General features: G+C 38.5%; 1 protein-coding gene and 1 long non-coding RNA gene across 3 annotated transcripts in view; both read right to left on the reverse strand.

Annotated features, from left to right (window-relative positions):
• Nucleotides 1-389: 389 nt before the first annotated feature.
• The window catches only part of LOC145985962 (uncharacterized), a 49,553-nt gene continuing 22,822 nt past the window's right edge, over nt 390-27,120 (reverse strand). Inside the window, exons 2-4 of one of the 2 annotated variants that reach the window (XR_014441470.1) lie at nt 4,351-4,423; nt 1,723-1,779; nt 390-1,037 (exon numbers count right to left, since the gene is read on the reverse strand). This is a non-coding gene — a long non-coding RNA (uncharacterized LOC145985962). The remainder of the gene's footprint in view (nt 1,038-1,722; nt 1,780-4,350; nt 4,424-27,120) is intronic. The other variant, XR_014441471.1, reaches the window with a different exon arrangement.
• LOC145985961 (DNA damage-regulated autophagy modulator protein 1-like) lies at nt 20,761-25,753 on the reverse strand. Its single transcript, XM_083120107.1, has 4 exons — nt 25,645-25,753; nt 24,426-24,564; nt 22,167-22,318; nt 20,761-20,933 (listed from the first exon to the last, which is right to left on the reverse strand). The coding sequence occupies exons 1-3, from the start codon at nt 25,711-25,713 to the stop codon at nt 22,212-22,214; spliced, it is 315 nt and encodes a 104-aa protein (XP_082976233.1). The 5' UTR covers nt 25,714-25,753; the 3' UTR covers nt 20,761-20,933; nt 22,167-22,211.

Here is a 27,120-nt window from a genome sequence, read left to right on the forward strand (position 1 = left end):
CAGGACACAACTTGGATTATCTTTTTAATCAGGTTGTAGCTGCAGGGAATTCCATTAAATTTCTCACCCAAAGTTTGGAACTCTTGAGTGCAAATAGGATGAATTGGCCTTTTCGAACAACTCTGAAACATAACTTCTCCGTAATTGATTGCAGTTTACGGCAAGCACAATATGTTGTGTATCACACTTATGGGCTTCTTATCAAAGTTATTCCATCAAATTACACTGAAAAGTGGAAATCACAGCTGGTTGAAACGACAGCGATCCTTTACAACTTACATGTGCTTATGTTTGGCATACTGTTATGTATGATTTAAAACCTGTTATTCTTCAACAATTCTAGTGTGTCAAAAAAACTGGTAGCAGCAAATAAAAGGCATGTTCTTTGATGTTTCCATGAATAAAGTAATATTTTTTTGCAAATATGAGTGTATTCTATTACTATTACAGCAATAAATATGTTTTGATATGTCAGTGATATTGTGCCTGAATAAAACTCCGACATTCTAGGCCAGGGTGGGCAATCCATATTTATATGACTAGCTTATGTACGATTATCTATTTTATTTTACAAAATAGAATGAACATAGCAAGATTTTCATTACATAAAATATATTGAATAGTACATCACAAAGATAGACATAAATAGTGAATATTATGTTTTTCTACAAGTGTTATAGAAAGAGTCACTAAAAAAAATACACTTCTTCACATTGTCATATCTCTCATATAGTGTATGAGTAATATATGGATATGCATTCACAAACAATTTTACACATTCTTCACTAAGATTAGTCATTTAAATATTCTTGAACACACTGCACAGTAATTTCCTTAATCCATTCATAAATGCTTTCAGTCAAAATCATTATCAGATTCTACAAATTAATCTGCCTTATCTTTTCTCTTTGGTGTCGCCTTGCTCACTTGAGTACGTACTACATTAGAAGCTGAACCTATAACTCCTGAACCCACCGAACATGTAGTAGAAGCAGTCCACTTAACAGTGTCTACTTCTAAGCCAACAGCACCAGCGCCTGTGTGAACAGAAACCGACAATAGTTAAAAACATTCATAAATTCATCGTATTCAGTTCAATGTAATTGTGCTTAGCATATAGTGGAACCACAAGCAAAGCAACTTGCCGGGGGGAGTTGACCATGCTTCCTTATGGCCCGAGGTGGAGGGAAGAAGGGAAAGCTGCACGGGGACTTTTCGTCCCAAGGTGTTTTTTCCTTGTGGTCGATCTATAGCAAGTCATTTTTTTTCAAAGTTTAAATTATATTTTTCTCTTCCTCTTCACAATCATTCAGTATTATTATTTTTTTAGAAAAAATGTTGTCACATCTTAACTCTGATCTTCCTTCAATTTGAGTTTTGAGAGTTAAGAACTCATTCAATTTTTTTAAATCTGAAAATTTACGCAAGTAAATTGCCACAGGAATTCAGAAACCATAATCTATCTAGCTTTAGAACTGACATAAAGACATTGCTGGAAATTTGTTCTACAATGCAGATTATTTAACCCTGTACTTGGTATGTGGTTCCGTAATATCATATTTTTATTCCATTCTTTCATTGAAAATACGGTGATTATTATTATATGCATGTAAATATGTTTACACTTAGGTTTTCTTCTAAAGATCATCTTTGTAACTTTCCTCTATTATAAATATTTTTAAAACTTTTTATTTCATTAATTCTTACTATCAAGCTACTTACCAACATTGTAAATTCCTGAAGCAGTTTTCCACAGCAAGCCTGAAGTCTTCTCAGGTTCTGAAAGACAGAAGTATAGAAGATAGCGTTGAAGGCATAAAATTAGTTTGTAAAATCAAAATCAGTGCTCGAAGTGAGGGGGGATGCAGGGGTTGGTATACCCCAGGTAGCAAAATTTTCGCAAAGCATCCCTCCAGCTGTCTCACTGTCACCATGCTAAACTATAGGATCATACCCCCCCCCCTTCCAGCTAACCCCAAGGCTCGACCAAACACCCCCTCCCCCCGTTAACATTAAAACGCCGCTCTTAAAGTGAGACATTTCATTGAGGGCAATAGATCAGGATAATGTTAAAGTAGAGGCACTCATTATTCAGACAAATATAGTTTTAATACAATGCTAATAATTTAAACGTTAGTAACCTAACCTAATCTTATCCTACACGATAACCCAATCTACTCACCTACGTTTTATCACAATGGAGATTCCAAACGCTGGACTTAGCCTGTAACCTTACCTTCAAAGTTCAGAAACATCCAGCAACAGCACGGATAGCGTTTCTGGATACACACACCTCAGTCTCTGAAATCATCAGTATTTGTAGTTTATTGTTAACCTCGCCTAATTACTCAGCCTGTAAAATCAGAAGGGACCTCTTTCCTGTTTTCGTGTTTTCGTGGCTATTTTCGCAAACAGCCCTAATTCTAGGTGGAAGACCTTTCTAGGCACATCCATACCAGATGTGCACGCGCCCTGCTAGGTACATTTCTAGGGGATGTTTGTCACATTCGCTAGGAGCGCACTGATATCATATGATTGACACTTATGGAACTTTTTCCAATTCAACCAGTTTAAAATACCATGCTGACAAGTAAAGGATCACGATGAAACAAGTTGCCCGGTAATGCATATATTTTTGGAAAGTACTCATCTTAACTAAGGGGCAGGTGAAGTATTAGGGGTAATGGGCTGAAGGTTAAGGAGATAAGGGGTATCAAAGTTAACATGGGAGTCTATGGGAAGACAAACAAATGTATTATTGTTTGGTTGTGTTCAGAACATAGTTGGACATTCATTTCCTATAAAAATCTCATCACTCTATGTTTGGAGTGAAACACTAGTGCTTTAGCGACAATTAGTGACGGATTTTAGGGTCTTCCATAGACTCCCATGTTAATTCTGATACCCCTTATCTCCTTAACCTCCGACCCATTACCCCTAATACTTCACCTGCCCCTTAGTTAAGATGAGCACTTTCCAAAAATATATTCATTACCGGGCAACTTGTTTCACCGTAAGTGACCCTTTACTTGTGAGTAAAAGTACGTATTTCACAATGATGGGTGGTGGTACATAAAGCACATTTTTTTGCTCTTGTGAAGTTTTTTGATGTAATATTGGCATAATCAGGTTGTTGATTAATAGGAGGAGGAGGGCTGAGGGAGTGCCAGGAATTTCTCCTCTCACATGATACTGGCAACAGAGAAATTTTCTCTACACTATTAAAGTTCACCAATATTTATAATTTCTACAATGTGATGCGGCAGATCACGAATGAGCTGGAATGTTAAGACCGTTAAACACTGATAACCTTATGACTACATGCCATCACATGATGCAGTGGTAGCGTCTTCGCCTTATAATCAAGGGGTCCCGGATTCGATACCCGGTGAAGGCACATAGTGGTTCGGATCCCACTTTAATATGTAGGTCCAGTCCCAATTAGCCTTACTGTACATAAACTGGACTTAAAACACAAACTCAATCAATCAATCATCACAGTATCTGTAGATATGTTCCTGGGTTCCATTGTGTTAGGGTCATATTGTAGCACTGGTTTGTTGCCAGCATCTATCACGGGACTCTGCCCAAGCCTTTACAAATCCACCTTTATGTAGCACTCGATCAAGACAACTCCCCAATTTGCAGACTCAGATATGACTCCTCCTCTTTGTGACTTTTCTTGCTATCCTCACCACTGGAAGCTGCTGGTTGCCGTTTGCTAACACTTTATACCAGCTTGTGGCAGATGAGTGTGGCAATAGGGGTAGGAGATATAATGCCTATCAAGCATCTCTGCAAACACTGCAAATGAACTGTGACCTTCCCGATGGTGTATTGGTAACGTCTTCACCTTGTAATTAAGGGATCCCGGTTCGATGCCCAGTGGAGCCACATAATGGGTCGGATCCCACCTTAAACTATAGGTTCCGTCCCGATTAACCTATGTGTGGATAGAATGAATTTAAAACAAAACTCAATCAAGCTACCAATGGACTGAGAGTAAAGCATCCAAGCCTTAGTCAGAGACTAATTCCAGGACCTCTCATTTTCAATATTACTGCAGTGGCGGCAATTAGGGGACACGTGGCGGAGGGGGGCGTTGCCCACAGTTTTTGCACTTTTGCCCCCTCACTATCCTAAACTTTATCTACCAAACTGTGTTTGCCCCCAGTTTTTGAACCCAATCGCCGCCACTGTATTACTGTAATTATTGACAACTATAGTACAATCATTAGTATCTTACATTGTGTGAAAACTTTGACTATATACACAAATGTTTTCTATTTCATGCTTAATATTTATACAAGTTATTGCAGTTATATTGTATCAATTAAAATTATTACATACCTTGAGGAGTTGTTGGTGGTGAGGAGTAACCCCCATTTACTGAATCTGCTTTCTCCTCTGCTAAATGTGTTTCCTGAAAAAGAAACATGGAAAAATTATGTTCGACTACAGTATTTAATTATTTAAATAAAATGTGACTTGCAGGGCTTGAAATGGAATTTCACGAAAAGGAACGCCTTATTTCGGTAACATGGTGTTGTCTTTTTATATTATTACTACAGCGACGATATTAAGGACTATAGTGCGCGTCAAATCTCCTGCATATGGCCTTGAACAGCTGAACAGCACCAGCGAATCACGGACGTGCGGCGTTGCCTAGTTCAGAACTTGTTTCACCTCGCTACTAAGTCGTGTACCTGGCGCTCGGATATAAAGAGATTATTTCAAGTGTCAGTAGTTCAAGAGATAGAAAGATAATGAATTTGCGAGTATGTACGAAAAACAAGCGTGATTGTAGCATATACCGTTCCCTCTGTAGAAGCAATGTTATTATAAACGTATTTGCATTGTATCGTTTTTGCTCTCCCTTCGTTCCTGTTGCATTCCGAAACTTTCCGATTAGCGAAGGGAACAGGGCAAGTACGTTCCCAGTGATGGTAGAAGACGAAGTTGACGAAGAGGATTCCGTCACTGTCCGTTTTTTCCGTGTGTTTAGTGGGTGTGTGCAGCATGTCGTTGAGTAAACCAAGTGGTAGTGGTAGCGAGAGAAGAGAGAAAAAATACAGTGTTGTACGAAGCCAGGCACGACAGGAGATTTTTCAGGTGTACAATGTTTAAAAAAAAATGTTCGAGTGAAGAAGAGAGCAGTAAAATTGACTTTAAGAAGTGCCAGGATCTAACAGCTCAAGGTTGTGGTGTGAATCAAGCTACCGTTTCTCGGATATGTTCGGGGGCAAAACAATGTGGATCGGGGCCTGCTCCAATGATTCAATCACCTAGAAAGCACATTAACGTACCGAAAAGAACGACAAACTTAGATGACATTGAAAAACACGTAGTTCGTAGAACCATCTTTGAATTTTATGATCGTGGCGAATTTCCTACTGCCAAATATACATGTCTAACGTACTCTTTACGGGACAAAATATCTTACAAAGGCTCTACAACTTCCACCTTGAGAATATTGAAACAATTAGGCTTCAATTACAGGGAAACCAACGACGGTCGTAAATTTCTGATGGAGAGAAGTGACATTGTTACGTCAAGGGTACAACTCCTTCATATCTAATGTTCCGTGCTCTCCGTGACAAGGCGTTTCGCTCAACCACGCTATTTCTTTTCCGTGTGAGATCTCGATATGGCACCGCTGCAGCGCGCTGCTATTGGCTATCGCCATATGCAGGAGATTTGAAGCGCACTTTAGTGATATGATGCAATATATTACAATTAATAGTTAATATTAAAATATTATATAAATAATTAAATATCAAATAACATAAAATACATCGGGCACGAGTGTTCTGAAATTTTCTTCCCTTTTCAAAATTGAAACAGACAGTAATCTCCCAACTGAAAAAAACATTTTTGAATTAAATGTATATATCTTCAATACTTTATCTTAATAATACGTGCAAGTGATAGATCTTTCCATACCGTTATTTTGCGTATGATCAATGATTGAATTTATAGTTTGACTGACTTGAATTTTACTGTTGAGAAAAGCACTGAAAAAGGGACATTCACACACAAGAAAGAAATACTGCTGCTCGTTGCAGTTTAAGTTCTTCGTACTTGTTCCAAACTTATTAGTGAACAGATTACAGAGCAATCGAATTCACAAGCCACAACAAATATTAACAATTAACAAATTAAAAGTAAAACAAGAACCACAAAACATCAAAAGTAACATAGACGCCACCATACTCTGCTAAACTCCATTCCGGCAACAACGTTATCCACATACAGGGAACGCTTACACAAATGCTATAATATGTACTATTAAATAATAATTTAATTCACACTGAAAAGGAGAACGTAGTGAAATATCTAAACAATTAACCGAACCGAAAAGGTACGTTGCCATTTCTAACAAGCCGCAACGGGTGGATATTGACGAACCGTACGTATGCAAAAATAAAATCAACCCTTAGTGACAAGAAAGGACAGTGACAATGCGAGGAGGGGTTTGTTGAGGGTTATAACCCCCTCCCCTTTAGCCTGACTTACCTAGAAAATTATCAATGTCAGATATTTGAAGAGGGTTGACACAAAATGAAACACTTGACACCAAAAGGAAAAGAGAAATAATAAAAAAAATCCCCTCGTGTTGCAACACTGATTTAGTATTTTATCACAACCTTAAAACCACGGTAACCCCATGGACAAGTGATGATTTGCTCAGTGTAAAAATACTCGCGTCTCAATTTTAAACATGACTTACCGACGGGAAGGTAGCGATTGTCACTAGAACAGCGTGAGCCTTCATCCTTCTGGGAAACCGACGGATGGACGGACTTCCACCATACGACACTTTTGAGACCGGGTGAAGTGAGAGGAATGTTTACGGAAGCACCTTCACTTCCAAGAGGATGGGTGAAAGCAAAGGTTTCTGACCGATCCAACCGGTTCCTGCAATCTTCTTCGTCCGCTCAAGGTGCAAATACTCATGCATGCACCAGACTTATAAATAGAAGCTCTGTTTGCAGAAGGGGAGTTCCACAATGAAGAAATAAGAAGGAACTGTGTTCTCTTTCCAGGATAAGTGGTCGAGGAGAGACCGTTGGAACTGCCTGCTTTGCAAAGCGATGGGTTAATAGCAATGTATTCGCGTATTATAGAATGTGCCGATGGTGTTGAAAAGAGTAGGTAAATCTCCCTCCTGTGTATTGTTGAAGTTTGTTTCAAGTCCATGACATTAGATTAAAGTGGGATCTGAACCACCATGCCACCACCACAGGGGATCGACCCTTTGATGACAATGCGCCCCTAGGATGTCCCCTTGTGTAATGCACCATGCCATGAGGACACGTAGGGGGGGGGTTGGTCCCACACATTCTCAATCTCGGGCATAGTGACGGACGGTGATGTGATCAGTAAGCACTAAGCACGTATCTAGAACTATATTTCTAGAGAAGTCCAAACGAAGTGTCTCACATATAATAATAATAATAATAATAATAATAATAATAATAATAATAATAATAATGATAAAGTTTTAATTAATAGCTTAACCCTAGAACACTACCGTGTTCCAATATTACAGTGTAACTACCCCTACGTAAATTTTACGTACATGAAGGAATCTATTTTTAAAACAACCTCTACATCATGAAAACAAATTTCTATTCATTGTGAACATTATTTTGTTTATTTTTCCTTATATTGGAATTTTATTCTTAATTTTAAAATGTATAAACATGGTTTTATTAAACATAGAATATTTTGAGAGAAGGTCTTGCTTGACAAGCCCGTTCGTACATTAAGAATGAAGGCGAAAAGTTCAAACAATGAAAAGCAAACAATAATAATATTCATAACGCTGTAAATAAGGAACAAATGTAATTTTAAAGTCTTACAAGAAAATAGTGTATGCTTCTAAACTTTCGTTTTCAAAATCTAAGTATCCAAATCGAATTTACAAATGTCAAAATTACGTGAAATATATTTCTCGTTTTACACAACTACGTAAAATTGACGTACAGTGCACAACATAACAAACCAAATCAAGACGTTACCACAGTGCTGCCTTATGTCCGACAGACAACTTGAGGCACTGCTATGCAGAGGGGTGAGTGGATGCGAGGTGAGAGGTAGGGGAGGGATTTGAGCGCAAAGCATACATAAATTTTACGTACGGTAGTGTTCCACAAATTGACTTCCCACAGGAGCAGTACGTACATGTAGTTGTCATCCTCCTTTTCTTGTAGTTGCAGAAACTGCAATACTTTCTGTCCCTCGTCCGGGGAAATTTTTTGAAGAAATTGTAATTTGCAAGTCTGAAAAAATTTTGAGTACACAATGAAACTTCAAATACAGAAATTATCTTGACACTAAGTCAACTTCACCAACCAATGCTTGTCTGTGTTCTTGAGAACAATTAAAGATCCTAAGATTGTCAAAATTTATTCGATCGATCGGGTTCTTGGACTTGGGATGTAACAGTAGGGTAGTATTGCTTCGAACATCTGTTGCAATGTAGGGACCAATATAAACCTGAAGCAACTTAGCGATGGTTTTATTTTTCTTAGAACTTAATTTGTGATTTCTTACGAGCACCAAATCTCCTTCCTTTAGCTGAAGAGCATTGCACTTGACTTTGAATTTTCTCCTTTCACTTTTCGAGCGTTCCCTTTTCTTCGCCATAAACATCTTTCTATCCCAGTTAGTTAAATGAGGATCATCATCGTTATCAGGCCAATAAAAGTGGTCCAATATTTCATTGGGCACAGGGCGATTGAAAAATAGTTCTGAAGGAGCATACCCAGCATTGTCCGAAACAGAATTGTTCAGTAACCAGGCAATTTCTGATAAATATTTCGACCAACTTTGATGTTCGTGGTGACAAAATAACCTGACAGGCCGTAGTGAATAAATACTTAACACCCTTTTTGTCCAAATATTCTTTCCACAGCGCAGAAGTGAATTGTGTACCTCGATCCGATAAGATTGCCTTAACTTTAGGAAAATGGGTGAAGTACCCTTTCTCCATCACAGTGATTATTTCTCTGGCAGTGCCACGCCTTAGTAGGTAAACGGAGACGAACTTTGTTCCTAAATCTACCAAGGAGAGAATATACACAAAATAAAATAAATAGCAGGCAAAAATAAGATTCCTCTTGATTGGAATCCTTGGGACATGGGCAATTTACCGATCAGGTCTATTGATAGTAGTTCGTGAGGACTCTTTTGATTAATATGTAACTTGTCTTTGATGATTCCTAACTTGTCCATTTTAGTCTTGGCACATACGAGGCAATCCTTAGTGTGCTTAGGAACATCCTGTTTCATCTTTGGCCAAAGATATCTACTTTTTATTCTCTTTAGGGTTTTTGCTACCCCGAAATGTCCTAGTTCGTCGTGATTTTCCCGAAGCACTTTTTCTTTGAACTTTATAGGGACACACAATTTCCAAGTAAATTCTTCACCGGAGGTTTTTCGGAATAAGAGACTTCCATAAACCCGATACACGTTTTTCACCTTAGTTTCAGTCGGAGAGTCTTCAATTTCTGGCTGATTCAAAAGCTTTATTATGCTTTGGCAAAAACACATCATCTTCTTGTGCTTCAGCCCAATTTGTCATGTCCTCTATTTCTCCTCTTTCTTGCCATATATAATTTACATGGAAATAGTTAGCTAAATATATTTCAAATTTGTTGATACCAAAAAAAAAATAGCCAAACATTCCAATTCGTGAATCGAATAGTGTCTCTCATTTTCTTTTAATTTTCCGCTAGCGTTCTGCACGACAGTTTTCTCGTCGCCTTGCTCTTGAAATAAGATGCAACCTAGACCTTTGGTAAAGGCGTCACATTGAATACAAACATTAGCCGTGTCACTGTGAAGGACTTTTAATTCAATGGCAGCGTCACAGTGTAAGTTGTTTCTCGACAACCATTCATAATGCGCAGCTCTTTGTGGATGTATCTGATTAAAATCGTGTGCAATGGTATGTGAACTTCTCTCCCTAGACATCACTTTGATCTCGATACATTACCGATGCGCTAAACAAATTTTAAGACATTTTTCTAACACCTCGAAAAGGAGCAAATTGGTACAAGAATTCAGTGATAACTTTGTACTGATTAAAGATACGTTGAAAAAACCTTCACCATTGCATTTCCCGTGAAATTCTAGCCTGATTTGATATATCATATCACCCCCTTTCTATTTAAAATTCTGAAGTTGAATTCAAGATGGCGGACATCAAGATGGCCGCCGACCGCGCGGGTGGCGTCAATGTGGTTCCCCCTTGGTCTGATAACGATTGGTCATCACCATTTCCATGTTGCGGGCTGCAGTGGCCTTGTACCGAGGGTGTTAAGTGACTTTTTGAGCCACCATGTAGAACACTTTCTCTCTCTGAACCTCGCATAGAAATTATAGCGGCCGTTTGCTTCGGCCAAGCCCGATCGAACATAACCGAAGGGGCACCGAGCATAACCGAGCCTCCCATACGACGTCACGCGCTCGTGCATGATCGGCAATTTTCGGATGGCGCTACCTTATATATTAAGTTACCTTGGGCTGAACACACGACCTCATCAATCAATAACTTTACAAAAAAAACAATTGAATATCGATTCAGATATTATGCACACTTAACATTTGCATTTGCCACTTTGTGCTTTCCCTTCCTTTACTGCTTTCATTCGAAAATATTGATTTTCTCAAAAATTCTGGAGTGGCTGTAGCCCCATCATCTCCCCTGAGTATGAGAGAGGAATGGAAGCGAGAGGGTAAAGAAAGAAATAGAGCGGTGAGGGACAGAGAGGGAAGAATCCGAGAAAATGAGTGAGAATTAAACGCAAAACAGAGCGAAGTTAGTGAGAAGAAAGAAATAAACGAATAGAAGCTATAGAAACAGAGGGGAAGAAATATATACAGAAATATAAGCAAAGTGAAGACACAGTGACAGAATTAGGGAAGCAACAAAAACAAGGAAGAAGAGGGGGAGAGAGATAGTTAGAGAGCCAAAGAGAGAATGCACGCGAGATTTTCACCTCAACGTTTCATTACTTTCTCTATTGTCACAGAGATCAGTGAATATACGAGGGGTGTCCCATAAGTAGCGAGCCTATCCTACAGCGCAGAAGAAATAGCTTGGCAGTGACGTCATCTCCCACCTTCACCTCTCCTTCCAGATGCGTAGGCTCATTCGCTAGAGTGAACGACAAGGTGACGTGCAAACCAATCGAAATCATTCCGAGAGGGGTGATGCAGGCGTGCAAACCCCCACACGGCTACATTAGTCTAACAAAACGCAGCTACGAGCGAGGGATTGCAGGCTATTTTGTTTCTTTGTTAGGGAGGTGTTTTTGGCTAGTTTTGTCATTGTTGTACAATGAGCAGTGGAGTAAAGAAAGGTAAACCCTTGCACAGCGATACAAGAGAAATAGTTTTCAATGTGTATAAGTACTTTGATTGCGATGAAAACAAAACCACAGCTGTTCTCAGAACGCCCGTGGCGACAGATGTTAGTGAAAGATCTGTGTTGAGAATTTTGAAGGAGAAAGACAAAAGTGTTGCGATTGCGAGCGAGAAACCTTTTTCAACGGCGGGCAAAAACCGATCGAACGCCCAGCAACGTGTCACAAATCTGGATGTTTTTGATGAAGCAGTCGTTCGCCGAACAATCCATGATTTATACACGAAAGGCATTGTTGTCACCGTACATAAACGGATGAAGGAACTGCAAGAAAATGTTAATTTTAAGGTTTCGCGTTGGTCGTTGCGTATGATCATAAGAAAATTATAATTCAGATTTAAAAAGCACAGCGTAAACAGCAGGAAGCTATTCCTTGAACGAAAAAGCATCGTTGCGTTGTGGCGATCATTTTTGCGTGAAGTTAAAGAACTGCGCAGAGAGCAACCCTGCCGGTCTTTCATTTACATGGATGAAAGTTTCGTGAACACACACCACACTGTCCCCAAAGTTTGGCTGGATTCCAAAGATTCGGGGGGGTTAAAAGTGCCAACAGGAAAGGGTCCCAGGTTTATTATTGTGCATGCCGGTGGTGAAAGTGGATTTGTGAAGGGGGTCGAAAAGTTAGTGTTCCTTTCAAAAACAACTTCTGGTGACTATAATGGGGAGATGAACACTAACAATTTTATGTTGTGGTTCGAAGAACAGCTTCTTCCCAATCTGCCCCCAAACTTTTTATTGTGTGTGACAATCCTCCATACCACAACAAGTTACTGAAAAAAAATCCCAACATCAAACAGCAGAAGGATGAAATTAAGTCGTGGCTATCATCTCACAATATTCCGCATACAGAAGGTTTGCTGAAAGCCGAATTATATGAAATAATTAAAATAAAGAAACATAAAATAAACATCTAGTAGTGCTAACATTAAATTGAAAATTGGTAGTTTGCACCGCGATCCTTACTGCTCATACTCTTACTCGTGCCATGGTACCTTTCATAGTAGTTGGCAACGCTGACTTAGCAGGGAGTGGCGTCACTGCCAGGTTATTTCTTCCCGGCTGTAGAAGGGAAGATGATGGGACTACAATAGCAACCTATTTTTCTACGTAGTCTTCCTGCAGGTCCACACACTTTTGCCAACGCTTCTGCAGTGATTTTATCCTGGTCTCATAAAAGCTTTCCTCGAGGCTTGCAAAATAGTCACCCACAGCACTGATGACCTAAGAATCACACTGATAATGAACACCGCCCAAAGCTTTCTTCAGGTTAGGGAAGACATGAAAGTCTCATGGAGCAAGATCCTGTGACAAGGGGGATGTTCCAACAATTCGAACCCACAATCACGGATGGTTGCCATCGCAACAAGCGAATGTGTGAACACGTGCATTGTCGTGATGCAGAATCACCCCTTTAGAGAGCTTTCCCCGTCGTTTAGTCTTCAAAACACCCCGTAATTCCATCAACATGGAAGCATAATACTCTCCGGTCATGGTGTTTCCCGTTCGGAGATCATCAACCAACAAAACACTCTAAGAGTCCCAGAAGACTGCGGTCATCACTTTCCCAGCAGATGGACCGGACTTTGCCTTGTTTCGGGGCGGGAAAGCCGGGATGTTTCCACTGTTTTGATGCCTGTTTTGGCTCCGGTACATAGTGAGGAGCCCAGTTTTCGTCAGCAGTCACAAGTCGTTCAACAAATCCGTCTGGATTGGCCTGGAACAGCTCAAGATTTCCATCTGAGATCATGCATCTTGTCAACTTTTGTTCACTTGTCGGAAGTTTTGGAATCCAACGTGCAGAAACCAATTTTATCCCCAACTGGTCATGCACAATGTGTTCGACTGTTGATTTGGACATTTTCAGTTCCTCTCCTATATATCGCACAGTCACACGTCTGTCTGCAAGAATAATCTTGTGCACTTTCTGTACATTTTCTTGTGTCACCATCTACATTGGCCTGCCTGGGCGAGGGTCATCTTCCATACTCGCTCTCCCCAGCTTAAATTCGACTACCCATCTCTTGACTGTGGCAGAGGATGGGGCATCCTCTACTAATGTTGTCACCATATCCTCATGGTTCTCCTTGGGAATCAGTCTCTTTTTCAACAGACTGATCATTGATTGTATCTCCTTTCTCTTCATTTTTCTGGCGTTACACACTTAGCATACTTCTAGCTCCTCCAAAGACGAATAGAATGGTTAGAACTGTACACCACTTTGCATATACACTTACAAAGAATTGCTATTTCAAATCCCCAAATTATTTTCAGATTGAATTATGGGAACCCTATCAGGCTTACTACTTATGGGAAACCCCTCGTACTATATATTGTCAATATCTGTACGAGGGGGAGGCCAAAAATTGCTTACCGTCACCACGATCCGGATGTTCTAGGGATATGAAATGTGTGCCAATGACTCACTGATCCTTCCATCTCTATATATGCATCTTCTAAGGTTACACATTTTTCACACAATTGAGTTTTTTTTTGGTTGATTTCTTGATTGATTGATTTGTTGTTTTAACCCTTAAACGCATGAATTATTTTTAATTTTCTTTCTTGTTTTTAGTCTAATATCTATTCTTATGAACTAATAAGTGATTTTGAATAATTTTTTGAAAATTTTCATTCTCCCCTTTCGAAATATGACCCGTTACCATGTGGTAACGCTATGCGTTCATCCCTAAAAACTAATTTATTATTGAAAACTTGGATTTTTTATTTACCTTTAAATTACTTTCAAAATTTCATTATTCGTTTAAATAATACAAATATTATAGATCGATTGTACATTAATCTCACATTTTCTGAGCTAAAGGCGCTCAGATATCTATTTAGTAAATAATAATTACCCTATATTTACATATTGATTATCATTCTTCAATATTCACTTGTCATAGAAACTTTGTATTGAGTTGAATTGAAGTTTTAAGTCCACTTTATGCACAGAATAGCTAATCGGGACTGGACTACAATTTAAAGAGATCGGAATCAACGTGCCATTTACCGCCACCGTGTATCGAATTTGGAAAACTAAATCTATGCATGTGTATATATATATATATCTTTACCTTTTTATCTTGCAATATTTTAACAATACTGTATTTACAATGTTTATTAACGATTACCGATAAATGCTTAATAGTTAAAAGGCTGATGCTGATTTATGTATTTTCTGTTGTGGAATAAAGTTGATACAAGTAATCCTGTGTAACGTCTTTTGAAATAAGTAAAGAAAAGTCATATTCGACTCTCTGGATAGGTTTAACATTTCAGTGTAAACACAGCTGTGCAACGTCATAAACACACGTTTGATTTTTATGTTTTAAGTCCACTTTATGCACTATGCACCATGTGTCCATAAACACACGTGCGCGCGCCAGTGGCGACACTCTGCATTGTGGAAGATCTTGACATATGTCACGGCGGAAATGAACCGGTAAGAAGCCTCGGCGCAAATGACTCGGCGCAAACGACACGACACCAGGAAATTAATGTCAAAGAAGTAAAAAAAATTGAATATTTATTGAATAACAAAAAGAATGATGGTACGTCCATTTGATGAAAAGTAAAGTTTCTGATTAATATTTTATGTATGTATATTATTGTAAGTAGTGGTGTACTATATTACCAGTGGCTCGGTGGCTGTGGCCAAATCTGGAGCTAACGATGGTATGAGAAATTATTTGCAACATGTAACAATGCCTCTTCACATTTACAATACGTTATTTTAGTCACAGTAATGTAGACGGTAGAGAATTAGTTGCTACAGAAGTCTAGTTCTGAGTTGCAGACTTTAAGTCTATTTCAGCTTGTAAAAATAAACTAGTGTATGTTAACAAAGTTTGCAAGATATCAAGTAAGTTTGTTGGAGTGGGAAAGTGGTAAAGGCCTTGCCCAGTTGTCTGAAGATCGCAGGTTCAAATATCTTTTATAGCCGATTATATTTTTAATTAAGTAGAAATTGTATTGTCGACATTTATAACAAGCAAAATACGATAAATCTAATTCCTTGATGCCACTTAGGATGTATTTTTCGTGTAGTTTCTCCAATAGTGAATTACTTCTAACAGAAGGCAATAGGGTGGACAGAGAGTGATATTAGCGAAAATCTTAACCCTTTGAGGCTCACCCTGTTAGGTAAAATATTAGTTGATTGTTTTAAAATAAAATATAACAATAGCAACCCATATACCCAGTGGCGTAGCAACATATCGCGAGGTCCTGGGCGAGATGACAATACGAGTCCCCAACCTGATTTTAAATTTGAAATCTCAAAGTGACTCGATAAAAAAATCTTCAGAGACACGTCAGCAAATTGTCATATTTATATAAAAATTATTGAAGAAAATTATTTTTAGTAATTTCACTCACTCTAATAATCTCTTTCTCTGTTTTCTGGGAGCTGAAATATGAAGCTGTAGGAAGAAAGTAAGAACTGCTTATATTATCCATTGTCTTCTTGAGTTGCAAACGCCCCAAGCATTTAAATCCATCGCACTTGCTTCGTGGCAGTTGGAGGTGCTTTATTGTTAACATATTAAAATCTGGAGTGCAAAGTGGAGAGAAACAAGAAAATACAAGACAAATTGCTTTTTATTCGAGAAATGAATAAATGGCTAAAAATGTCCACGCAAGATATCGTGAAATTTTGCAAAAATGTTACACATGAGAAATATGACAATAATTTTTAATTTTTCCAGGCCCTCTTAGGCTTATAGCCCACCCGCCTGTATGTTACGCCCCTGATTTCACGTATTATAACGGTTAACTAGAATTTAAAACCAGGTGAAAACAATGGTTTAATTTTATTGCCTTCAAAAAATTATCCTATTCCATCTTATTTCCCATCACTACTACTTAATACATTTTTTGTATGAACCCCATGAGACGCGAGGCCCCGGGCGGTCGCCCACTTTGGCCGCCCCTTGACATGCCACTGCATATACATTCTTTACAAAGTCTTGGGCATCCCGCGGCAAAACAACCAAGGATGACGTCATACTGCTGAGAAAACCTTCGCGTTCACTGTGTAAATTGTGGGCTCAGACAGAGATCACGAAGCTTGCTAATCGTAGAACTGCGCATGCTCAGCTCGCAGTCTTCTTTTATTTATATATATATGTGTGTGTGTGTGTGTGTGTGTGTGTGTGTGTGTGTGTGTGTGTGTGTGTGTGTGTGTGTGTGTGTGTGTGTGTGTGTGTGTGTGTGTGTGTGTGTGTATAGACTGTTGAATCCTATATGTGGTGATCCAATTCTAAGGTCCTCGTTTACAATAGTAGAGTTAACAAGAAAACATTATTGTTTCATAGTTTCAAGGAACGCTAATTTAATTGTAATATACTTTTTTATGAATAACAGATAAAATAGTATAATATGGTTTAAACACATGGGTAGGAGCTTATAAGCGATAAATCAAGAAGGATGGTGTGGTCCAGTCACTATGATACCTGATCGCCACACGAAGGGTGGCCTGGGTCCGCCTGGGTTCTCGGCCTGTGTATAGGACCAGTAGCAACCCACCAGCGTGAGGAAATTGGGGAGCTACGAGTGAGTAGCGTAACCCGGTTTCGGAAATCTCCTATAACGGCTGAGGGTTCGACGTGCTGAATTCATGTCACCCCATTACCAGTTGAAGTTCTCCACAACTCTATGTAAGATTGTTGGAGGGAGGCTGGCAGTCGGGAGATAGGCCGAGGCCCCTCGAGGGCTGTCGCACCATTGTTTATTATTATTTATTTATTTTAGTAGGAAAAATCTAAAGTGTTTTTCGAAATTAGCAGGCGAAATCATGGATTAAGAATGCATGTGCTGTGGTTATAGATTTTTTAAAAAAGAAATCACTCTAAATGCGGATTCGAATACACACATGTTGGTGCCTCATCAGTAACTATAAAAGAAAATCTGTAACCGCGCTCGAACACGGATTTTTCAGAGTGTGAAGTCGTGACACTAACCACTCGCATACAAATTCTATTGGTAGGCAGTTATTTACTTATCATGTGAGTTTTCGAATTGTTTCACTACTGGTGACGCGAATTTCTTTTCGCTTATTTTCTTTCAGATGTAGTTGTTTTCCAGACCAATACATATATTTACGAGGGTCACTATTTATATTTTGAGCCTAACAATGAAAAAACAGGAATTTGGCATTGAAAACTGCTTTATTGTTTTTCGAAGTATTCTCCTTTATGGCCAATACACTTTTGCATTCGTTCGAACCATTTGTCAAAGCAGTTTTTCCAATCTTCTTGAGACACCTCCATAATATGGTTTTTGAACGCATCAACGGCGTCTTCCGCCGACGAAAATCGTTGTCCACGCAATTTATTCTTGACATTCGGGAACAAGAAGAAGTCATTGGGTGCCAAATCAGGACTGTACGGCGGATGACCCATCAATTCGATTTTTTGACTGTTCATAAAGTCGGTTGTTAGACGAGATGCGTGACAGCTGGCATTGTCTTGATGAAGAATGATTCGACGGCGTTTGTTTGTTTTCCGTATTTGACCGAAGACCTCTGGCAAACAAATTGTTGTGTACCATTCAGAGTTGCCGTTCTACGTTACTCTAAAGGCACAGTTGCCACATGACCAGTTTTCCCGAAAAAACAGGCGACCATTTGTTTCGATGTGCTTCGAGCGCGAACAACTTTTGTTGGATTGGGTTCATCTTGAAACAGTCGACTGCTGTTTACGTTCCGGCTCATATGCATATATCCATGATTCGTCACCTGTTACAATCTTATATACGTCTTTTGAAGCACCACGATTGTATTTATTGACCATTTGTTTGCACCAATTGACGCGATCGTCTTTTTGAGTTTTTGTCAAATTGTGTGGGATCCAACGAAAACATACCTTTCTCACAGCTAAATGACCATGTAATATTTTATATATGCTGGTGGAACTAATGCCTATGGTTGCCTCAATCTCACAGTATGTCACATGACGATCTTGCAGTATTAGGTTTTCCACAGCATCAATGTTTTCTTGAACAACAACTGATTTTGGACGACCTTCGCGAATCTCGTCGGTGAGCGAATGGCGGCCATGATTAAATTCGTTATACCAGCGTTTCACAGTGGCAAAGGATGGGGCTTCATCGGCAAATGTGGAAGTAAGTTGATCGATGCACTCTTGTCTTGATAATCCACGTCGAAAATCGTAAAAAATCATCGCACGAAAATGTTCACGAGTTACTTCCATTTTATTGTTGTCGCGCAATCTTCAAGCCAACATAAACAACACAAATCAAGCTATTGACAAAACATTTGAAGTACGTTATGGTCAATAATGCCAGACGATTCCGTGCAAACGTCAAATCACGCCTAACTTCAATCAGTGTTGCCAAGGCTCAAAATGTCAATAGTGGCCCTCGTACCTTCTGCCACCCATGGAGATCCTTATGGAATACATTATTGGGATGCAACTCACAGAAAAGAGAATATCTTAGTTTAAAAAAAAAAACTTCAGGTAGGAATGATGTGATCAGTCACACATTTAACCTCAAAATTTTTCATCTATGAAGTTTTCCTTGCAAGGCCACCTTCAACCGAGCATTTATTTTCTGGACATATAGTTCATAAATCTTTAGAGGGGCCTCCCCGATGATGTAGTGGTAACGCGGTCGCCTTGTAATCAAGAGATCCCGGGTTCGATACTCAGTGGAAGGCACATAGCGGTTCGGGTTCCACTTCAAAATGTATGTCCAGTCCCGATTAGCATATCTTCCTTAGTACTGTCATTGAAAGCCGTATGTTTCCAATCTAATCTCGGTGGAAATAATTGATTGCTTTTCTTTATTTTACTTCGCTTTTTGTGCCACTTTTGGCTAATTTGTGAAGAACGATTTTTTAAAAATAAAAATCATTATGTTTAGCCACCCTGCTTACGACTAAGCCTTTTCGAGGTGGATGGTGGGGCATGCTTCTACGCTTTGCCCATTTGCTTTGTTTGAGGATCACCTAGATGTCCCCAGTGTTCATCCGTGATCAGTAGCTAATTAGTTTTAAAAGTCCTCATTCTTTTCGTTACCGCCCATACCCGGAAAACCTATCCTAAGCATTTCCTAACTCCCGAGAACACTCACTATAAATGGTGTTAACAACCTGCCTCAGCAGAAGTCAACGAGTAAGCCAAGGATTGAGATCGGGTCGCGAGATTGCCGGACGGGAGAATCGTCTACAGGGCCGCCCAGAATCCGTGGGTGCCAAGCCGGGGCCTGTCCAGATGCGAGACGCTGAGGCCAGCCAGCGGGAGCAGTGTCCAACAGACCGTTCCAGCGTCCAGGCGATCCGGAGATAAGTATCTGCCCCTTTATGGTGCTAATCCTTCTCCCCTAACTTCTCCCTCTTAAATAATATATTGGAGTGCTTGCCAAATAAAAAACAGTCACGTAACTATTCAATTAGTGTTTCTTTAATTTTAGTGCTTCACCTCTGACTCGTCGCCGTTGGTCAACGGGTCCTACCCTCTAATATAGAGGGTGAAATCCGATACGACTAAGGTTTTAACGCCACCAATTGTGCCTCCAGGGATCAGCCCTGGGACAAGAACCTTAGCTCGTAACGTTTTGGTAAGAGTCAAAATGTTTTGTGTCTATTCCACGCGTTTCTTATCTTGGAAAAGTTTGAACAACCAGGAATTCCATCATAAGGTTACCTTATTGGCACGTAAAATGACATCAATGTTATAAACAGAAACTCTACTAATATGTTTCTTCATTACTTATCCTCATCTTCGTGATTACCCAAAAGTAGCAGAAAAGCGAAGTAAATTATACACACTCGTTCAATCAACACTACCTGCTCAACTTTGGCTACAACCGCTTATATAGCTGTGTTACATGATGTAGTACATTCCTCGCCATACACAACTTGAAATCTCTTCATGGTTTATTTGAACAATTTACCTTGAAGATGAAGGAGCCGTATCATGCCTTGATACTAAATTTTCTTCAAAGTAGCACCTTATAAAACTCTCATGGTTCTAACTCTAGTTTAAGTGCACTGACAAAAACAAGGCATGTTTATTCTTGAAGTACCAACCTGTAAAATTACATATCTCTATTGCACCTACAACAAGGCAAGAGTATGAACTTTTCGGCCTCCCCTCGTACATATCTCTAACCTTTACTGCGAAATTTCGAAAATATATTACAAACATTCTCACATGTGAAAACTTAACTTTAAACTTCAATAAGAAAATGAATTTATCATTTATTTTTCAAAATAAACAATCTTTGATAAGAATTTATTTCTCAATTAATACAAAAATGCAAAACAAAACAACGTTTAAAATGTAACTTCTCACCTTGCAACATCATTAAATGACATCTGAACTACAAGAATAAGTTGTGCTCATGGAGCAATCAGGGGCGAATGATAATAATGCTACAATGATATTTTCATGAGTCACTGTTGAAGTGGTTTCTGATCAGAAAAACTCGTTCCATTTTTAAAGTGTAGTTCGGCTTCTTGGCCGGAGATAGTGATCTGTAACAATAAGATATGTGTTAAAGTTTATACATTATCGAGAGAGCTTTCGCACACGTCGTTGGAGAACGAATCAATCATTATGAATAATTCATTCTGCAGCAGCAAAGCTTGCATGTGATTGGTCCGTCACACCCACGTGTAGTTTTATGAACCGTAGTGCGCGCGGATAGTGTTGCCCACGAGACGAGACTTTGGCCTGTCTCGTCTCGTGGAAATGCTGTCTCGTCTCGAAAATATTCGTTTGTCTCATGACACATGGTCAATCTCGTCTCGTCTCGAATTTTTAAAAGCCTGTCCCGTCTCGTCCCGTGGACAACACTACGCGCGGAGCAGTCATTTTGTTATATTTCTGTTTCATTTGTGCCAGATTGATGGAATCATTATTAATTTTGCCACCAGAGGTCAATAGAATCGGTTACGCAATGACATACTTGTAATAAGGAAGTCTCGGTGCGACCTCGCAGCCCTTCAGGCAGCGCATTTTGGATTCTGACCTAGGGAGAGGAAGTTGTTTTCCTCAAGGTAGACACTTTGTGAAGGTGTCCGAGGAACCACGATATGGAGGACAAGGATAAGTACTTTCCGTCATGTTTTAAGTTCCGATCTTGCACTCACTCACTCAGTTATATTTTGTTCATCATCTTTCTCGTCTATACTATGTGAAGAAGTGACTTGACAGTCAAAAGACAGATTTAGTTCATTATTAATTAGTTAAACGAATATCCATCAAACTGGCCTAAGTGAGAAGACAATGCTATTCATTCAGCGAGTTCATTCAACAAACTTTATTTATTTATGTAGTCTAATGGTGCTTGCACATTATGTAAATAAACTCGCATAATCTGGAACAAGTGTTATATCTGTACATTCGAATAGCATAGCTGCCCCATAGCTAATAAATAGACCTTTAAGGCGGAAATCTTCCACTGCGCGCTTACTTCAAGGTTCGTATGCATTAAACAAGCCAGTTTAACGTGCATAGTTTGTAGCGTCTGCACGAAAGGTATCTCAGCTTGAAGCTTATTTTTTTTCTAATCAAATAACAGAAATTGAGTTGAGTTAGTATTTGTTAATATAATTTAGTATTAGTAATACTCATTTTTGTGTAATTATTATAATCATAATTATTATTGTTTCACGTCCGTCTCCAACATGTCACGAAAGGTGAAATTGTTATATATTTCTTTATAGCATGTCATTCTGTCATTTCTGAACAACTTCAAGAATTACCTGAGGTCTCTGAAGCTGAAGGCGCCCCATCTGTTTCGTGAAGGTTCAAAACCATAAGCTTATGGTGAATATATTAATCCATTCGCATACAGCACTTATAACATGCATCTCGTACCCACCATCCTCAGGCGACCATTTCAGACGATCTTTTCCTTAATAATAATAATAATAAAAAACGTTAACAGAAAAAGATTTATTTTAAAATATTCGCTTTATTACTAATAGTTTTAGGTTTTGAAATTTTAAATCATAGATACCTAGGTTATGCAATTAGGGGAGACGAGGTCTAGTTGACACGTTTTGTTCGTGAGGAGTCCGAACCAACTGTCTCAATAATAATAATATAAATGTTTATAATTAATACGTAGATACTATAATTTGTAGATCAATTCATAATAATAATTATTAAAATATGTAAATTAAGTAATATTGTTTTTGTTATTAGCAGAATAGGTAAGAAAGAATGTATAAGAATAGAGATATAACAACACATATACATTATCTAGTTTATATTGTTCAATTAGTGCTAGATGCAGAGGTTAAATGTCGCTCTGTCCTGTACAGTGGGATCCATGAGTATTACCGTGCAAATTGTCCATCACCATGTTCGTGCACTTTATTTGACACAATAAGAGCTTCAAGAATTAAAAGAAAACTCAAAACAAGCTGTTGACAACTTCTTCACCAGCATACATAAAAATCCATCGCTTAAAAACATATAGGGTGCAAGAGAAAACTTAATGAAAATAGTCATGGACAATTTGCACGGTAATACTCATGGATCTCACTGTACACCTCTAAGTGAAATTGGTGAAATACGATCAACAGAATTGACAATTTTCAGTGAAAATTTCGATTTCAGATTAAATTATGAATGCTGACTTCAAATTCATTTCTGAAATTGGAATCTCTTTTCATTTTCTTGTTCTGTTATCCAATGTTTTCATGATATTCATCTGAAAAGAACTATTATCAAATTAAAATGATAGGGCCATCATAAGCGTTAAAACGCGCACTTAAAATGTGAATATTGTACCTACATCATAAAGGGAAGCGGAGCCAAAACACTTCCTGTTGCACTAACTTTTGTAGTCCTTTTAAAAATCGGTAAAAATCTGATATTCCCCGGACACCTATAACTTCTTCGTTTTGTCAATTTTTGACATTCGTACTTACCTATCTGCTTCGCGGAACATTCCTGAAGGTGTATTCACGTTGTTTTTTTTATCAATGTAATTACAATTTTTCACATTACGAGTACTTCTTCGTCGTAGTGTTTTCGCTTGCCTGAAACACAATATGGTGCACTATAATCGTGTGTCGTGCTTGTGTTCTGTCGGATTTCATTCGTTATGCAGTGTTTCAACCTTCGGAACCCAAGAAATACCCGTGAACAAAGCTCATCTGATCCATTTTCTTTTTTTAACTTTTTCGCATTGTTTTACGAAGAAAATTGTACGGTTTCGTGGGGCTATCCGTGAATGGTTTTTGGGGCTATCCGTCCCGGAATCGGTGGGAAATTTAAACTAAAAAATTATTTTCGTTTGAAATTTTTGAGTTCAAATTCCCCACCGTTCCGGACTCCGCCCCTGGGCTAATTGACCTACCGCCCCCAACCGCTACCTCGGCCCCGCCTCCGCTCCGGCGCTCTCTATAGAGTCCGTGTTAAAGACATGTTAGAAATTGACCGGAGTCACCTGCCCCCAAATGAGCCACCAAACTTTTAAATTTGATGAAATCCGTTTACAGGATACGGAAAACATACCTGAATTTCACCACGCATCCACGACACGTCATATTAGGCACATACCCACAGCCCATTCTTTCTGACGAGTAGCTTACATTCACTGCCACATTTTCGACATTCCTTTCCTTTCTTCACGATCCCTTGCTCAATTAAATTACAAAATCCACTGGATCTTCCACACCCGGTACGAATTTCACCACGCATCCACGACATGTCATGATTCTAACTTTCGTTGCAAACACAGACAGTTCGAAACACAAAGAACCGGAATTTCCGCTATGAAACATTCCCACATCACACAAAACAGCTTCCAGATGTTAGACAATGCTACAGAAACTTATTACCGTAAGTAGTTTCTTCTGTAAAAGTGAAGAAATCTGTCCGGGGAATATCAGATTAGTACCTTAAAATCAACTCCACAATAATATTTTCATAAAATTCTTGCTTGCGTAACATTATACACAAAGGTGTATATACACGAGTCACTTTCGATGCAGGAATTGCTCCCTTACCTTTGAATTCTGGCCAAGATAGTACAAAGGACACCAATGCGATTACTGATGTAACCGATTCTATTATAACAAGAGAGGTTCTCAGATTTGCTGTAGTTCTTGTAACGTATTGAGGACCAAAGGAGTAGTCGAAAATCATCTTTAAAAGAAATCAGAATTACACAAACTCTTGCACTAAGCACAATAAATAACTTTAGTGTTTATGTATTTTCTACACTCGCAACTCAAAATATATCAAATCTACGTTGATGCATTTCTTTTACATCAATTTACTCGTATTGTCAGTTTTTTTTTATGGAGGGTCTAGATGAATATATACGTATAAATACAATAACGGGATAATGATCTGCGGTAAGCAGTGGGACTTACTGAAGCACACAGACTACACTCAGGTACAAGGAACAGGGATAATGTTCGACACTGGCAATATTTAGCAGCACAGAGAAATAAAAGCACATTACTGTCATGGATAACACACAAAAAATTATTATTATATAATACGAACACCACGATTCGCCGAATTAGTTTGAAATGCGATGTAATAAAATAGAAAAGCAAATACATTACTTTTGCATTTATTATATATCTTTCTACGGACTTTAGATTTGCTATTTTGTTACCTATAAAAAGATGAGAAGCAATAAAAATAAAATTAAAAACATAAATATATATTTATATAAATAAGGACTGTCCCCTTCATGTGTTCTGTATATACACCCTATAATGTGTGTATAAAAAATGTTATGGTTGGTTCTTTATTACATTTTAGTGTGAATCTTTGTCTGAAGAAAATCATGTTAGAGGGTGGAAACGCTATTTTACAATAAATTTTACCTTGGTCAGAAATGTAATATTTTATAAGTAGGTGACATGGACTGAAGATTTAAAACTGAATTGGCAAGTGAAAACAAAATAAAGAGAGAATAGAATATCAGAAAGACACGAATATTATAAGAAAAACGATGGAGAGTTGAAACCATAGAGTAAATTAAAGAAGATGGAAAGAAAAGGGAAAATAAATAAGAAAGCAATGATAAATAAGAATCGAGAGGGAAGAGAATGCAATGGAAGAGAAAATTTGCACAGAATAACAAAATGAAAAGGGGGTAAATGCAGATAAGTCAAAGATGAAATGAAGTAAGAAGTAAAGAAGAAAGTAGATTAAATAGGTGTAAATAATATTATGTGAGCTGTAAACATATGAAAAATGAGCACTTGCCTGAATCCACATGTAAATGGTGAGCCCTATGAAACCAACAGCGCAACAAAAAAAGTGCGTAACAAACATGGCTGTGAAAGGACAAAATCCAGGGATGTTCGCTGTAAAAGCGGAGATCAACCCCAGCCAGAGGCATGACCGGTTTAGAGACCTTAAGATAGGATAGGGTGTGGTTCTAAGGAATATCTCCGCTTGCTGGTAGTTAAGATAAAACAACATGAAACCTGGGGAAACAAAGAATAAAAAGGTTACATTAAAGGGGACACGGTTCCCATGAGCATCGCAAGAAATTTTAATAATAGAAATAATAATAATAATTGTTAATATAATAATAATAATATTTTAATTACATAAACTAATTAATTCCAAACTTATAATAATAATTATTATTATTATTATTATTATTATTATTATTATTATTATTATTATTATTATTATTATTATTATAGCTGTCCTTATATCCTTGAGGAGACTTTTCTACTCTATCCATCAGAAGTGTGAATATGAAGCACAAATGTTTTCATTTATTAGTTTACGTTTCATGCAGTGTATACTGAAATGCACAGTGTGGTGAATCGGGACTCGTTTATCCCGTTTCGCCACATTCTTCGGCCCACCCGGTATAAGAGGAATTAGACCCGATGCTTAGGATTGTTAGTTCGCTGAGAAATTTCGTCTGCCTCCCAGAAGCTCGCATGGGATCGACGGCACTGCCACCTGGCGAGTTTTTCGGGGCAGAGGTTTCCTTGTTAGACGAGTCAGAGTTCTCTCCCAGCTGCGACCGCGACAACATCAACTCCAGTAACTGTGCTCCATGACATGATAGCCGCCCGATGCAAGGTGTGCGTGACTCAGCCATTCTTTTCCCGTACACCTGGGTCGTCGACAAGAACGTGGAAGCTTTACGTAATATGGAGTTAAGTATTTTACCTAAAGGGTTTAATTTACCGTATTACTTTAATTGATAAATCTTGAATCACTCCTCTTTCCTTTTTCCCCCTTTTGTCAATCTCTAGAAAACATCGCGAGCTAAGTTGGGAATAATTTCCTATCACCGGGGTTAATTCCTGCAAATACGAGAGTAGTTAAGAGAAGGAATGTACATGTAGAACATAGTTTTGTAAGGATATAAGGTTTGTAAGAGATAGTGGAACCAAAAAAGAAAATGTAAAAAAAACAACAACAAAAAACACGATAATCAACCTTGATTGTCGTAGTTAATATTTTTGTGAAATCTGTCGAGGGGGCAATTGTTTACAGATTCTTGTTTGAAGGGGGCTTATTTATACGGAACACGCTGTTACGTATCGTTATTGTAAAAATAACAAAATGGCACTTGTTAAGAAAATAAAAACTATATTGAGAAAATACACGATCTTACTTGTTCAGGGAATGAAGGAGGGTGCAGGGCGCCGTGTAGGATAAGTTCACCTTTCTCCTGTATAATTTCTTGGCTAGCCGGTATTTTTTTGGAGG

This window comes from Lepisma saccharinum, chromosome 3, assembly GCF_977018435.1.
Source record: "Lepisma saccharinum chromosome 3, izLepSacc3.1, whole genome shotgun sequence".
Classification (NCBI taxonomy): domain Eukaryota; kingdom Metazoa; phylum Arthropoda; class Insecta; order Zygentoma; family Lepismatidae; genus Lepisma; species Lepisma saccharinum.